This window comes from Carettochelys insculpta, chromosome 3 (genome assembly GCF_033958435.1).
Source record: "Carettochelys insculpta isolate YL-2023 chromosome 3, ASM3395843v1, whole genome shotgun sequence".
In the NCBI taxonomy this organism is placed as follows: Eukaryota; Metazoa; Chordata; order Testudines; family Carettochelyidae; genus Carettochelys; species Carettochelys insculpta.
In genome coordinates this window covers 9,510,176-9,526,611 of record NC_134139.1, presented here as the reverse complement: position 1 = coordinate 9,526,611, position 16,436 = coordinate 9,510,176, and the positions used below count along the sequence as shown (strand labels likewise).

Sequence of the window (16,436 nt, the reverse complement as noted above, 5' to 3'; positions counted from 1 at the left end):
TCAAACTTCAGCTCCTTACCCTTGTTACCTAGAATGTGAGTGCTTGGAGTGCTTTGGCAGCTGCCCAGGAGAGATTCTGGTACCACTCAGCTGATTAGCAGAGCACTCACAGCTGTGTTTCTCTTGGTGGTGCACATCAGCACATGATTTGGTGCATGCAACAAAATTTATTCTGCTCATGGATGGAAAAAATTAGCGGGAACAGAGCTCCAAAGTCAGTTCAGGCTCCGACATTCCTGTTTTAGTCTCATTTGCTATCCACAAACTCCAGCCACAACTGAAACTTGCTAAGCAGCCTCTGAGCACACAGACTGGATCAGGTCACATCCAAATCTGGCTGCCATCCCCCCACCCTGGATACCTTTTAATCCAGCAGTTTAGACCTCTTAGCTGGGCAGCTGGATCCCCCATTACATTCCTCTCCCCATCCCCACACAAGGGGGAGAAACAGTTTGAATCCAGATCTCCAACCACCAAACTATGAGACCTACTGATTAGGGGACTCTCCTCCTGTCAGGGGACAAGTAAAACAGAAGTGATTGGAGCAGGGGGATGGATGCTGGGTTTCCAAGGTTCTCTTCCCCATGACCAGGAATCTGGAGTGGGCCTGGCAGAGTTCCTATGCTCACAGGGAAGGTAGGCTTGAAAAAGTGCTGATGCCAGGGTAACTGGTAAGCCATGTGGGAGGGGTTTGCATACTAGAAAAAGAGAAGAGGCCTTCAGGGCATGGGAAGGTTTCGACTGGTGGTCCAAACTCAGGAGAAAGAACACCCTCCACCACTGCTAGGTGGAAGATCCAGCTGGACATACCTGGTGGATGGTCAGATGCTAAAGCCTAGGAAGGAAAAGGCTGTGGAAGGGGCCTGGTTTATCTGCTTTGATTTATGTTGTACTATTTCTGCTTACGAAAATAAACCCATCTCTGAAGAAAGGGAGAGGCATTTTAGTGCTTTGGGGAGATTTATTAATGCACAGGTCAGCGAGTGGGCCCACTGGTTTACAGGGCGAGACACACACAAGAGATGCATATTCTTCTTTTGGAGTGTTTCCACAGACAAGACAACTGCCTTCCAGAGACAGGCTTGTCCAGTCAAGAGTCAGGAAATAACCTGCTTTCAAAGCCGGACAGCTTAACGGACACAAACACTTTCTAATCTCTTTGTACCACTTGCCAAGGAACCATCAACATAGCAGGTCTGAGTCCATAACTTAAGAGGTGCAAAAGTCATTTTTGTAGCATTTTGCCCCCTTATCAAAGCTGAAATTTTTCAGTTTGATAGGCATTGAAAAATTGCTTACCCTGACCCTCTAACCTAAAGTTAGCATAGTGATACTTAACATATTAATACTTTATTAAAATGCAGAATATCCAAGGGAAAATATTTATCTTTATCCTGCTTTTATATTAAAAATTCCTACACCATGTACTATTCCCAACCCAGAGCATCCAAGAGTTGTGAGGTGACTTTAAAGTCTAAAGGACTGTGGATTCTTTTTTATTGTCTGCTTTCCATGCCGATCGGGTGCACTTCAGTCCCATTTTCAAGTGTTTAATCTCGACAGTCAGGAGGGCTAGAAAGCTCCTTTAAAAAAAAAAAAAGAAAAAGAAAAGAAAGCTGATATTCTTATGTTATCATTTGACTTAAAAGGGCTTAAACAGAACCACCAATTATTGCAAGGCTCACCACACTCTTGTGAGAGTTGCCCAGACTTTGTATATTGAACACAGTGTAATGAACAAGTATCAAGAAGTGCAGCACCATTTTACCAGAGAGCCTTTTGTGCCTTTCTATTTCTCTACTGAAGTTACTGGGCCAAGTTATCACTGACTGTGAGATCCCTTTTGCACTGCTGTGATAAGGGACATTTGCATAAATTATGGTCTGGCCCAAGGGCAGCAGCTTGTGACATCAAACTAGCTTGCTGTAGCTATTGTCCTGGCAGAAGGAAGGATTAGAATTCCTCAAGATGAAGGAAAGAGCAGATGAGCTCTTAAAAGGAACTCCCTGCTTTTACGTAATGGGTCTTTCCATGCAAATGAAGCGGGTAGGGGAATAAAAGCAGGAAATTTATAGCCAAATTGTCCTTATATGGAATGATTTTAAAGTGTTTCCACACATGTGGCTGATGCTTATAAGAAATAATAGACATACTGTCTCACTTCCTCATTCATAAAAAGCCAGGAACTCCTTCAGTCTATTAAATTTCATATGAAATTATCAGTAAGTCATGAGAAAAAATGCAAAAGTCACAGCTACAATGAAATGAAGCATTGTTTCAGACGGTAAAGAGCAGAAGCATTTTGCTCGGAACGGATGCCTGGTGCAGCCATGGTCAAAGATTCACCCCATCCCCCCTTGGCCTTGCACTAAGCTTCAGTATGCCCATATGTATATTATTGATGTGGAAACAGCAATTTCCATTGTACCACAGACATTTGACGCTTTTGAAGCCTGTGGTTGCACAGTCATTATACTAGAGTTCACTCGCTCACCACTAGGATGTACCAAGTGCCATAAAAATGTTTTTGTGCAAGGGCCAAACTACTGGAGTCAGGGCAATACAGATGATCTGCCCAGTCTTTGTTTTCATACAATGGACCGTATCTTTAACCGGTGGTGCCAATGGCTCTATGCTGATTTTTCCACACCCTGGCTCCAGCCAAATTCTGATTTCCATGTTGCTTCCAGAATAATAGTTTTTTTAAAACCCTGTACTTTTTATTTAAGTGCTGGTGGAGTTGAATGCTCTCCGGTTTAATGAAAGCCATCGAATGAAAGAGTATCCTGCAGTTCAAGACATGCCTGTCAACGGGCCCTGGCCTGGGAATTACTATTCAAACTGCAGTGCAGTATTCAGAGAGTTCTTGGTGATCTCCCAGAAAGACTTTCTTAATTTAATCTCTAATGGGATTAACAGCCTCATTAAATTGTAAACCTGCCATCGTCCAACTGTTGTGGGAAACTGAACTTTGGGAATCATAGGAGTTTATTGCTGTGATCTTTCTAGCTGCAGTCATCTTAGTTTTGAACATTTCCAACTTCTTTGTGCCCTTCCCCACCCTCTCAAAAAAATCTCAGCATGCACCTATGGAAAACAATAAAGGAGGGTGTGGGGTGGGGGGGCAAGAAGCTCAGCTGGTGTAAATCAGCATGACTTCAGGGGAACTATGCCCATTTACACTTGCTCAGGGTGTGATCCAGTGCATATAACTGCATCAAGTATAGTTTGCTACAGGTGAATTGGGGGGCTGCTTAACATGGTGCCACTGGAGCCCAACAACATACAGCCCCTTAGCCCCTGCTCCATGCGGGCTAAGGACCAAACTGATGCACCACAGGTTTCCTGTCTCTGCAAAGGGTCAGGAGTTCTCTCATCTCTTCTCATCGAGGGCAATATAAGTCCAAACAAGTATCCCAGCTGAGAGCATTCAGAGCAGTATGTAAAACAAACACGCAAAATAGCTTTGGACCTCAGACTTCCAGCATGTTACTGACCTGACCTGTTTCCTGCGACATAGCATGTACAATGGGCCCGTGCAGAATCCTTATATCAGGCAACATTCCTACTGAAGCGAGAGGCAAGTTGGTTGCAGTAAAGATTGACCAGCGTGGAATAGGAACAGACAGTATGAAAACCCACCTTAGAGAGTACTTTACCTGCAGCAAGCACTGATGAAGGTACAGGTCACAAATGGTTAACACTGCAAGTGAAGCAAAAGATCCAATTCACACTATTTCTTCCATCAAAAATTTGTTCTGAGATGCACTTGAGACACGAAGTCAAATGTGAGATGTGTGAGACCCATTAGGTTCTATTAAACCTCTGGAATTTCTTAGCAACACCATGAGTGCTTTAAAAGTATAGTCAAGTAAAATCAGGTTCTTACTGTATGTTAAGCAAAGACCAGAGTATTTCTTTACACACAACAGTGGTTTGGGATTTTTTTGGTTAAAAAAAATAACAAACAGCCATACTTCTGACAGGCTTTCACTTCTGTGAAACCAAACCCCAGGTATCCTGCATCTGTCTGCATTTAGCCCTTTTTGCCTCTATGTAAACTAAGAAACAAAACACAGTGGTTTTTGCCTGTAAGAACCATTTATTACTTCTTTAGAAAATACATCTTTAATACCCTTTGGCTTTTATTGGTATTTTAAGCAGCTTCAATGAATGGGGAACAAGATTTGTGGTTCTCAAGAACTCCTGTATGTAAGAACACAAACAAATCCAGATCTCATAGCAGCAGTTTGCCCTACCACAAGGAAAAAGGTAGCCTTTCCATTTAAAAAAGAAAGAAAAGCATATTCCATGTACATAATGAGATAAAATAATACTTCAGGCAAGATACAGCATCTTTACAAATGCCTTTTCAGGCTTGAGCTTTCCTCTGCTTGTTACTACAGAAACCATCTAGCAACAAAAATCTAAGACAGACTCCACCCAAAACAGAGAAAAACAATATTGACAGAAAGTAGACTTTTTTTTTTTTTTGGAGGGGTGGGTGAGTACTAAGGAAAAAGTATCTTACTGTGCACAAAGGACAGGAGTATTTTGCATGTAGTTGAAACAGTAAAGCTCTGATTACAGATGGCAGAAAGAAAAGCAGTGAATGAGTAATAAGCAATGAGAAATGCGTAATACTAGATGAGAATATAATTTCCACACATCAGCTGAAAAAAAGTTTACACTCTTAAGCAATAAAAACAAACCATTAAGCCAGGCCTGCACCATCAGGAAGTATAAAACAGTTCTTGAAACTCTGCAGTTACTATACAAAAGCTTTTCATAAATTCTGTTTCCTGATCTTCATTAAACATCAAGCTGACATATGGCAATTAGGTGCCTCCTGAAATCAAATAAAACAAAATCAACAATTTAGGACTAGTTGTACAGTAAAGTAGTTCCATAATTATTCACTCCTTGTGGTGTGGCAAAGTAGGTCCAGGGCAAATGCAGTCCAGATGAAGTCCCTACTTCAGAGCTATGACTACAATAAGCAAGCAGCCTTCATATCCAGGCCTCATAAAAATTGATTGCATAAAAGTGAAAATCCACTAGGAACTTAAGAGGACTGAAAGCAAACAGTACTTGGTGTAGCATAAGCATAACATACCAGCAACCAAGACCTGGCTGTATAAACAAGGTCATTGACAATGGAGAATTTTTGACCACCTTATATGTTTTATATGTTGCTGACCTTCGAACCAGACAGAATTTTATAAACGTTGGCTATGTCAATGCTACAGTACTCCTTTGAAGCAGTTCTTCCAGAAGATCTCTTCCAAAGAAACTTCTTTTGAAAGAGCACATCCACATACAAAAAAGTGGATTTAAAGTATCTATCAATCTTTCAAGAGAGCATCCACGCAACTCCCCCTCTTTCAAAAGAGCAGGCCAGGGATCAAAAAAAAAATCCAGCACCCTGAGGACTGCTCTTTTGAAAAAAAAGGACCCTGAAGAGCATCTGTACTTTTTTTTTCCTCCCCCCCTGAAAAAAAATATTTTGGAAAAAGGCACTCATCTGGGAAAGGAAGAGGGCCAGCAGAAAAATGACTGCGCTTCTGATTTAATATCAAAAGGACACATTTTGTGTGTAGACACTCTATAAGATTTTTTCAAAGAGACCTGGCTTTTTCTAAAAAACTTATTATTGTAGATGTAGCTGTTTATGTAGGGCTACTATATACAAAAAAATAGAGGACACCCCTGTGAGGGTGTGTATCTACGGAACACTTAATATACAGCGTGAGTTGGTAGATACCGATACCTCCGATTGAGAGCCCCAGGCCTAGTCAACCTAAATTAGGGCTCCCATATTTGATTTTTCAATAAAAATGACACCCCTGAGGGGGAGGGTATGTGTACACCTACAAGTAGGCAGAAGTCTTCTAGGAAGTACGTTAACATATCTAGTTATTTTCCTAGTTTTACAACCATGCTACATAAAAAGCACAAGCAAAGCCACTATAAACTAAAATTTCATAAAATGAAATGTTTACAGTGCTTTATATATCATATACGCTTAACAAGTACAATATAGAGTTCTATAGATTTAATTGTATGGTTGAAGTGCGTAAGCCAGCAGTTGGTCAGTGTGCAAAAATACTTTTTGGATTTTTGGGTCTGATTTTGTAAGCAAGTCATTTTAAAAGAGGTGAAACTTTTGGGGTACATAAGGCAAATCAAACACCTGAAAAGGGTATAGTAGCCTGAAAAGGTGGCGCACCACAGCATTAAGGTGGCACATGAAAGGATTGGAGATACTATGCAGAGATGCTGATTGCTTCATATTTGGAGAAATGCTTATTTGAAATGTACAAATGCAGTAGGGTTGCAACATTTGCAAGGGTTCCATGTTGAGAACCCTCAGATGTTGAATTTTGCCAAGAGGACAAATAGCTCAGAGCCTTGGGGAGGTGGCAGCAGCCACCAGTGCTGCCAGCCCCAGGGGAAGCAAGGCTGCTCGTGAATAATTGAATTCACAAATGTGGCACTCACCAGTGTTGTGACCTTGCTGTATTGCTAACACCTTTGTCTACCAGGTTCACCACACCTGTAGCTTAGAGGTATGCCAACGAGCAATTGGCTGCCTTGTGAAAATTTAAGGTTGTGTCAAACAATGGCTGCTTAGAAAGGGCAATGGTAGGGCTTTCATGCCTTTTGTGTTTCTCCTTGTCTATGGTTACACTACAGCAATCTGGCAACAGAAATCACTGCCAGAAGAAATTTCCCAACAAAACTTCTGTCAGCAGAGTGCAGCCACACACAAAAGCCCATTGGAAGAGCGCTCTGCTCTAGAGCATCCAGACTGCCCAGCTGCTGCCTCCACAAAACAGGCACCCAGAAGCAAAGCAGACAGCTGCCCATTGTTCTGGGTGCTTTACCTGCCTGGAAAAGGTCCTCCAAAATATCCATACAGCTTTTATATCAACAGAATCTGACAGCAGCGTTATGCCTCATGCCTGAGAGGCAGACCACTGCTAGTGAAAGAGATGAGTGTAGTCAACAAAATGCATTATGTGGGGTGGTTTGTTTTATCATCAAAACTCACTAGCATAACAATAGGTTTATGAGAAAGAGAAAGGCACAAAAATTCTCAGTCCTGTGAAGAAAGGATACATTAAGGACATACACATATACCCTGTTAGCAGCGGTTTTGGTACCAAGGAAGACCGATTAAGCAGTTATCAGTGGAAACTCCATTGACACTGACCAGAAAATTATTTCCCAGAGTTTAGTAGTGAGTCCCGATTAACCTTCAGGACCTTATTGTCCCTGACCACCCTTTTCAGCACAGAGCTCAGGCACTTTGTAAATAGAGATGTTGAAGGGCTTATACTTTTTTCCCCCCCACAAAATACAAGTATTTTAAATCCAGTTCTGCAGAAACACTTAACTGGACTCAAAACAAGCAGCCTCTTTGAAATCAACACAACAATTCATGTGCACAAAGTTATGCAGCTGCACTCAGGGGATCTGGGCCCTAATGGACTTACAACTACACACAGGCATCTTTTTTTTTTTTTTTTTTTTTTTTAAATGAAGGGTGCAGTCCTTAGTCAAGCAAGTCTTCCATGGATTTCAGTGTGAGTTTTGCATTCATAAGGAATGCAGTATCAGGCCCTGAGCCAGCTCCTGCTCATGCATGGACAAGTGCTGCATCCAAAACAAAACACCATGTTGTGATGCCTTCGAAAAGTAAAACTGTCACTATCCTCTAAGCCAATGAGTTAGGAGCTGTAAAATTTAATCTGCAGATAAAAGTAGGGTCTGCTTTTTGGCCTAGCTCAAAGCTTAATAGAATCCAGTGGAAGATTTCCTATTGCTTTCAGAGGGTTTTGAAGCAGAGTCACCATGGTAACAGAAGTGGTATAATCCAAAGGCATGATCTTGAATTCCCTGCAGTGCAGGACCATCTTTTGCAGCATGTGTTGGAGAAGGCTGCAGTACTGCTGTGACTGAAGAATATGTACTGCAACTTAATCTGTGTGGGATTTCAGTAGTGAACATCTGGTAACTGTCACATACTCCTGTGACTGACCTCTTTCATGATCCACTGGTGATGAAGCTGTTCAACAAGGCAGAGTGCAGACTAAGACACTACATATTTTAAGTGGGGAGCAGAGAAGGCAAGAGAGTGAAAGTTAATAGGCTAGTGTTAAAAGGGCCCATTTAGATCTTCATAAAATACCACTATGGGTTAACCCTCTCTCATCTGGCACCCTTGGGACCTGACCAGTGCTGAACAAGAAAGTTTGCCAGACCACAGAAGGTCAATATTGTCTAGCAGCACTACTGCTTACTGGGCTCTTACAAGACATGTAGGAGTAATTTAGAGCTATGTAACAGCACAGAACACCAAATGCCAGCACTAGTGGCAGTAAAACTTTGTGGGACCTCGAGAAGCTTGGCCACATCCATATTAAGTGGCCCTCTGGCTAACTAAAAATCATGCCAGATTACAGAGGTTGCCAGCCAAGTTCTGGATTAGAGAGGCTGAACCTGTAGTACATTAGAAACCATGAGGACTAGCCCTCTACCAAAAAACCATAGGCCAGAGTCTTGAATCAACATTAAAAACAAATATCAGGTGTCCCAAGAATAAACAAGGCTAAAGAAGATCTCATTGTAGATTTTTTCAAAATTATATTGCTAGAATGTTAAACTTATCTTGCCCCATTAGTTGGCAGATGAGCCTAATAAATATTTTAGGCACAAACAAACAAACAAAAATCCCACAAGTAGCATTCAACCAGTAATGACTCTTAATTGCCTGTCCCCTCTAGTAGACATTGTACTGGTACATTTCTTGGGGCAGAGGGAGTAGAAATCTTATTTAAGAGGCCTTAAAGAAGTAATCTATTTAGAAATCTGTAGGCCAACAAGCCCAGTTAGTACATCCATTGTAGCATGCTATTTATTTTTAAATCAGCCCCACACACCTAAACATTAAGCAAGTTCTCCCTGAAGGAAGTCCTTAGCTTTGAAGTGCCATCTTCTGACCACAGGTAAAGAAAGCAACTTGCAAAGTTCCTGGAAGAACTCACAGAATTACTCTATGGCAATTCTACAGCTTTTTGGAGCTTAGCATTGTCAGTGTCAGAACAAGCTTACCACCTTTCAGCTCATTTGACTTTATTCTGCACTTGATTTCAGTCCAATCAACAAGAAGCCAAATCTCAGGTACTTTTTAGTCTACAATTTGGCAGGTCTCCCAATACAACAAGAAACCCAGCCTCTGTGTCCCCTTCCAATCTACAAATTACTTGTAAACTGTTATGCCAACAGTCTTGTAAAATGCTCATTAATAGGAGTTGCAAATCAATGCTTTGCTTGCCAAATGCAAATCATGCTTTTGCCCCTTTTTAAAGAGATACATAAATTTAAGCAGCAAGGAAATCAAAGACCACCACTCTGGGAATGAACCATTTGCTCTTCAGACAGCTTTGCAGAATGACATATACAAGCTCTAGTATTTATTATATGAAACAGGTTTTGTATTTGTGGGTGGGGAAATGCTTTCTTTCCAAGGTCTTGTTTCAAACAGACAAACTACTTTGAGACTCATCAAAACCTGGAGGTGAATGTAGATAGCATTCAGGAAAAAAAAAAATAGTTTTCTGAACTTAAAGATTGAAGATTAGTTTTGTATAGTATTCCATATAGATAAGCTCTCATTTGAGAGAAAAAAAAAAGTTGTCTCCCAGTGTTAGAAGTATGGGCCAGTAGATATAAATTTTTGTTTAAGTGTATATATAACCACACAAAAACACAGTCATATTTTACTACTTAATATTTGGCCAGGATAAGAACTTAAATGAAGACTAGTAAAGGATAAGAATGACAAAACTTCACTTTTCTGTAGGTTTAAGAAGAGTTTGACCTTTTTTCCTTAAAGATTTCTATGGGCCCTGCTTGTATTCATTCTGCAAATTAGTTGGGAATAGCAGTATTTTACTAGATCACCTATGTCTGGTTCTTATCCAAAATGTTCCACCTAACAAGGATGCCAGTTCTCATGGATTGGACAGCCCACCCTGCAGCATTCCTGAGAATTGTACAATATAATAATCTTGAAAGTCAGCAGAGTGGATTATCCACTTTTCTGGACTTGAACTTGTGACCTTAACAGTAGCACAGCAGAAAGCAAATGTACTATGCACTTTGCCATAGTAACCTTCCATGTATTCTTTTCAATTTAAATACACACAAAACAGCTACAATTTTGGAAAATTATGTACAAACCCTATATTTTCTTTGATTACATATAAATACAAATTAGCTATTCTTCTAAAAAAGTGGTTATAATAGTAAATAAATACAAAATAAGAATCTGACCATTATACTTCATGTGCTGGGATTAAACCCATATAAAAATGTACAACTAAAATACATTTAAAAATCTTTAAAGGAATAATTCTCTGATTAAAATATTTGTTTTCCCAACTTTTTTGTGGACATAAATATATTTTCAAAATACTTGTATTTTTTTCCTTTCCATTTCATTACATAAATAAAGTCTTCATTGGGAAATATTAAAGTGTCAGCTTTTTTTTTGCATTTGTCTAATATATTTTGCTGTGCTAGCGGCACCCACAACCCTCCACAACCATATCTTGGTAGTTTTTTAATACAACTTTTTCATTCTCATCAAGGTACAGCATGGAAATAGCACTCAGTTCTGTCGGAACACAGCAAGCCTTGGGGATTTTGGAATTCACTGAATTGACTAAAGTCTGAACAATGGCATGGTTTGTGGTGTTTAGGTGATCTGCCAGTGGAAAAGGACATTCCCCATGGCAGTAGAAGGCACCGTATCCTGGCGGGGCAACAATCCAGTCATTCCAGCCCACATCATTGAAGTCGACATACAACGGATGTCTCTTGCAGCTGGATTTGTGGCGTTTGCGTTGTTTGTGCTTTGCTTGACGCCTCTCTCTCTTATGGAGAGGGTGTCCCTTGCCATCGTGGCCAAAAGTTACTAGCAAGGGCCTGAGCTGAGACCAGCTCTCTTCATCCTGATGCAGAGACCTGCTGATCCTAACGTGCCTCTTGGAAACACTGCTTTCATTGTCCAAGTGAACCACCTCAACTATAAACCCATGATTAGGCTGTCTATGTGCAATCCACCTCATTACGGCTGGTGTGACATCAAAACTTTCCCATTTACTTGCATTCTGATGCACCAACCTGGTGTCCAAAAGTCTTATTGCTGGGTCCTTAGACGTAACTGTAGCTGGCTTTATAATTTCATAAATATTAATACGGTGATGGTAGCTGCTATTGTTCTCAAAGGTTGCCTGCACCTGCTCCCGAAAAATCTGAAGTTCAGCCGAGGTGAGAAACTCCTCATTAGGGATGGAAGTTAAATTAAAGAAGAAACGCCGTGCTGTCCTCCCGCTTGCTTCTGGCAGATCTTCCCAAGCTTCTAATTTCATCCAAGAGGGAAAACAAAACACAGGTCAGAGACAAGCCATGAAAATGTGAATTACTCTTCTGCTAGAAACTTTGAACAGTGTACCCCACAGGTGAGATCTGAAACTTTCACAAAAGAGTTTTCCCTGGTCTGTTTGTTTATGTGAGCCTGGAAAGCATGAAGTTAACACTTCATTCATTGTCAAGCCTTTTGATCCAATTCTGGTATATACTGTGCATCCCAGGTGGTTATAATAACCGGTAAGAAAAACCATGAAGCATTAGTTTGGAATTCCAGGACATTTGCAAGAAAAATTTTAGACCTCCACCATTAATCAGAATCATTAACACTGATTGAGGATTTGAGGTCATGATTACGTCTGATTTTCAAAAACATGGCTTTTATATAAATGCCTTTACTCTACATTCCAAAATGATTACTCCACTAGTTAGATTTACAAATCTTAACACAAGAATTTGGGTTCCCATTGGAAAGCATGATCAACATCTATGATGGCATTTATTAAGCATGCTCAGTACTGTTTTACTCAGAATGCCCATAAATGGCACTTTTTTTTGCTGAAACCCAAGGGTGATACTACTCCATTTATGAGAAATGGCCTCTTGAAATTGACTGTTTTCTCTCCTGCACTCAGATGCATGTCTATTTTTAGAAGTACGTGTGGCTTAGGCCATATGCGTAGGCCTAATGCTTACAAACAAGTATTGTCAAATAAGCCATCCCAGAAGCGTGCTTTTACCTTTGGAGATAAATATACTAGAAGAAGATTCCTTCACCTTATTGGCTAAAAGTATTACTCAGGTGAGTAATTCTTAGTCAAGTGATTAATCCCAATAATTTCAATTTCTTGCATGAGTAAGCATTATTCATAAGGGTTTCTGAATCACACCCAAAATATACAAATACACACAGCTGTACTGTAATTCTCTGCCTCAAAACAGACTTGCTTGTTTTTTCATTAGTTAAATAGGACTTCCAGGTAGCTAGAATTGACCAATGGTTGAGGCAAATGCTAAGAGTTTGTTACACCATTACTTTATATTGCAGATTCTACTGATCTATAAATTATACTATTGCTTTCCAACTTTTGGACAGACTGCCCATCCCATCCCCCACATCATGTATAGTTTTACATTCATTCAGAAGTGTTTTACCATGAATGAACCATACACAAGATTTTTCTCCCATTCATTATGAAGAATTTTCTTTCACACACAAGCACAAAAACCACAGTGCAAGGTTAGATTTCACCATTAATCTCCTTTCTCATTATAAGGTTTCCCCTTAAATTATTTTGTTGGTCTTTAAAGTGCTACATGACTGCTTTCCCATCAGAGATTATAACCACTGATCTTAGGCCACTTCCTTTGTGTGCCAACTTAATTAAATCCTAATAAAATTTCTTTCGACACAGTTCCATGTTATAACATGTGGAGTCTGTGTTTTCATTAATTTTACAGTGAGACTACAGCATACCACTGCTGTAGACTAATAGCTAGAAGTTATTTACAAGTTCTGGAAGCTTTTTGAAGCCAGCAGATGGGCAACATGCAAACTACTGTCTTTACCGGTCCGTGTCAGATGTGCTATCCCAGTTTAGCTACCTTGTGAGTTTAAGTCAATCAATGGATGTACAACTGGTAAGTCAATTCAGTTAAAAAGAACAAAAACTGATATTTAAAAAGAAACAAACTTATATCCAGAAAGCAAAGATTGCTTCTGTATGCACTTAAAGCATCAAAAAGGAGTGAGGGTCAGACAGTGAATGACTGTAAACTTATTTTTGCAACTGACAAGTAGGGAATCGAGCTATACAACTACTGATCTAGTTAACTAGATTCAGATTCACAGAACTTGGAAAGCTTTCAAACAAACAGCTGAGTGTGCACACAACAGAACTGGAAGACAGATATTAACAGTTTGTTGAACTAACTAGCTTTACTTTACTACATTTACTTTGCGCCACAGACACTGCAGTTCTTGTGAATACTCCTTTAACCTACTTTTAAAGAAGTGCATTGAGCATCTTAATTAAGAGAGATAACCTTGGTATCTATCCATAGGCTCAGGTGCATCTGAAGTCCAATGACCAGCTGTGGCACTTCTTTAAAAGGAAAAAAAAAGCCAACCTATTTTGAAGGCTTACCTTAGATCTACACTAAATCCATCCTAGATTCAAACCCCAGACAAGAAAGTCATTGTGTAAACAATACAACGATTGTTACATTGACCTCTTACAGGGATTAAAAACCTTCCCTAAACTACCCCAGATTAACTGTAAACTACAGAGACTCTGCTGGTCTGGAGCTTTTTATCTTTGAAGTCTATGGGTGGGAAGGCTTCATTTGAATCCAAGGTGCAGAAATAAAGAGCAAAACCTCACATGGGATAAGGAGGAAAGATTCAGAAGAAACCCCTCAGAACATTACATGTAAAAAGACTGCTTGGAGGAGCGCCTTTCAAACAGGCGCACCACTCCTGGGAGTTTAACCAAGCTTGTTAGCAGCGAAACTATTTGGAAATAATTTTCCCCCCTGTACCTTTCTCCCCCCCTCCAGTTTTTTTGGGGTCCAATGCTGATGATGCGCACACACACACACACACACACCCCTCTCCTCCCACTGCTCTTGGCAAGGAGAACCCGCCGGCAGGGACCCCCAGGGCCGCTAGGGGGAAGATCCCCGGGCGCGGCAGCCAGGGGGCAGCGCGGGGCCAGCTCCCCCCTCCGTACCTTCGTGGTGGAAGCTCCGCACGGTGTTGGCGCGGCTGGCGGCTCTCTCCAGCGGGTAGCCCAGGGCGGCCTGGCCCGCGTGCAGGCGGTAGAGGTCCAGCATGTAGGGCGGGATGACGGCGCTCTTGCTGGGGCTCGGCCTCCGCTTCAGCCCGAACATGTTGAGCAGGCGCAGCTCGAACTCGCTCAGCAAGTCCTCGGAGGGCGGCGGGGCGGCGCGGCCCGAGTCGCTGAAACGCCGGCGGCCCACCTCCGGGATGAGACCGGCCGAGCCGCCCAGCAGCACCTGGTACAGCAGCAGCGCCAGCAGGGAGCGGGCGGCGGCCACCATGGTCAACCTGCGCGGGCAGGGGCGAGTCAGGGCGGCCGGCTCCCGCGCGCCTCTCCCAGCCCAGAGCCCGCCCCACAGGCGCCGAGCTCCCGGCTGGGGGCGATGGACGCGGATCTGGAGGCGAGCGAGACAGGCACTGCCCTGTCCACACGGGCGTACAGCGCCCCGAAGTGACTCCGGATTCCGGCCGGATCCGAAGCGCCCCCGGCTCGGGCCCCAGCCCGGCAGACCCTGGCGCAGGGGAGGACCGGAGTGTGGCTCGGGGGCCAGGCCAGCTGCCACCTGCACCGCGCTTGCCCGCCGCGCAGCGGCTGTCTCCGGGCAGGAGCCGAACTGGCCATTCCTGGCGGGGTCGGGTCCCAGCGCCGGGCCCAGCCGGGCTCGCCCCAGGGCTGCCCAGCACAGCAGCGCTAGAAAGAGGCTCCCCCCCCCCTCCCCCGGAGACGCGCTCCCAGGCGGGCGGGCCGGCCCTGAAGCGGAGCCGGCCCGTGTGAACGGGAGCAGCAGCGGGCGGCCGCGCCGCAGGACAGGTGTGCCAGGGGCGCCGCGCCCGGCCGCCCTGCGCTTACCTTTAGGAGCCGGCCGAGCGCCTAGGCAGCAGCAGCAGGAGCAGCGCGCTGGAGCCCGTCCATGGACGCGGGCTCCACATAGACGTGGGAAGAGCGACGGGGGGTCCCCAGCCGAGTCGGGCTCGGATCCGCTGCCGACACTCCTCCGAGCCGCCAGGTGTGCGCGGGGTCCCAGCCCCGCCGGGGGAGGGGGATGACTGTCTCCGGACGCGGTTCAGCAGCCCGCGGAGGAGCTCGAAAAGGAGAGTCCCGCTGCGTCCTCCGCCGAAGCCGCTCCCGGGCGCGGCGCCGGGCCCGGCTGGGCTGTGCGCCCGCTTCCTTGCCGCGCTCTACGCCCGCCGCCGCCCATCGCTCCTGCCGGGAGTCATGCCGCGCTGGCCCGGGCGCTCCCTGCGCGCTGCAGCCGGGGCTCGGTGCCTGCAGGGGGGGACTGGCTCGGCGGCGCCTCTCTGCGGCATCCCTCCCGGGCTGTCACTCCGCTGCTGCCGCCCGGAGGCAGGCGGGGCCGCCAAGCGGGGCGGCCCGAGACGCAGCCCGCCTCGGGGACATACTCGGGCTCCGCGGGGGCTGTCGGGGCGAGGCTCGGCCGGGGCTCCCCCTCTGCACGGCGGGTGCAGCGAGCGCCGCTAGCAACAGGCTCCGTGCAAGAAATCCGCCCGTAGCATCAGCAGCCAGGCTCGTCCAGCAGCTGCCCGGCCCGTCCCCGCCGAGACTTCCGCGAGCAGCCGGGGGACGCGGCAGCGGCGGTGCAAGCGGCAGCCCCCGCTCGGGTCGCACGCTGTGCGGCGCGACCCCTTCCCCACCCTCGCAGATGGAACCCGGGGCTGGGATGCCGCCTTGGCTTTTTGTGGCGCTGCTGATGTCACGGCCCCGGGGGCTGGAGGCGCCCGGCCAATCACAGCGCGGCGAGCAAGAGGGCTGCCGCGCGCCCGCGCTCGCGGCTTTTAAAGGCGACGCCGCCTCCTCTGACCAGTGCCCGCTCCTCTTTGCGGCGCCCCTGAAGGGGTGGTGGCGGGGGGGTCGCTCATTCATCGCTCCCCCACTGCCCGCCACTTCTGCCTTCCCAGCCTTGCCGGGCTAGGAGGAGGAGTGTTGCAGGGAGCGAGGATGAATCTCCCCGAGGTTCGGCTGCTAGATCCAGCCCGCGGCACAGCCCCACTTTCACAGCAGCCCTGGCCCAGGAGGCTGCAGGAATAGCTCCCTCCGGCTGGCTTGTTTCGAAGGATGGGGATTTATTTTTTAAAGGGCACCCCCACTAACCTGATTGCTCCAGCACAGCAAAGAACAAGAGTCCGGGTGTTTCATTTGGGAGGGGGATTTACCTGGCCCGCCTGGAAAAGAAAATCTATTTATTGTTTCTTTCTC

General features: G+C 44.9%; 1 protein-coding gene across 2 annotated transcripts; it reads right to left on the bottom strand.

The window, feature by feature from the left end:
- Nucleotides 1-4,095: 4,095 nt before the first annotated feature.
- BMP2 (bone morphogenetic protein 2) lies at nucleotides 4,096-15,857 on the bottom strand. Of its 2 annotated transcripts, XM_074989343.1 has the most exons (3): nucleotides 15,072-15,857; nucleotides 14,172-14,509; nucleotides 4,096-11,431 (listed from the first exon to the last, which is right to left on the bottom strand). In XM_074989343.1, the coding sequence occupies exons 2-3, from the start codon at nucleotides 14,500-14,502 to the stop codon at nucleotides 10,587-10,589; spliced, it is 1,176 nt and encodes a 391-aa protein (XP_074845444.1). In that variant the 5' UTR covers nucleotides 14,503-14,509; nucleotides 15,072-15,857; the 3' UTR covers nucleotides 4,096-10,586. The 2 variants fall into 2 exon arrangements, with proteins under 2 accessions (XP_074845444.1, XP_074845445.1); XM_074989344.1 differs by lacking the exon at nucleotides 15,072-15,857 and having other exon boundaries at nucleotides 14,172-15,043.
- Nucleotides 15,858-16,436: the final 579 nt, after the last annotated feature.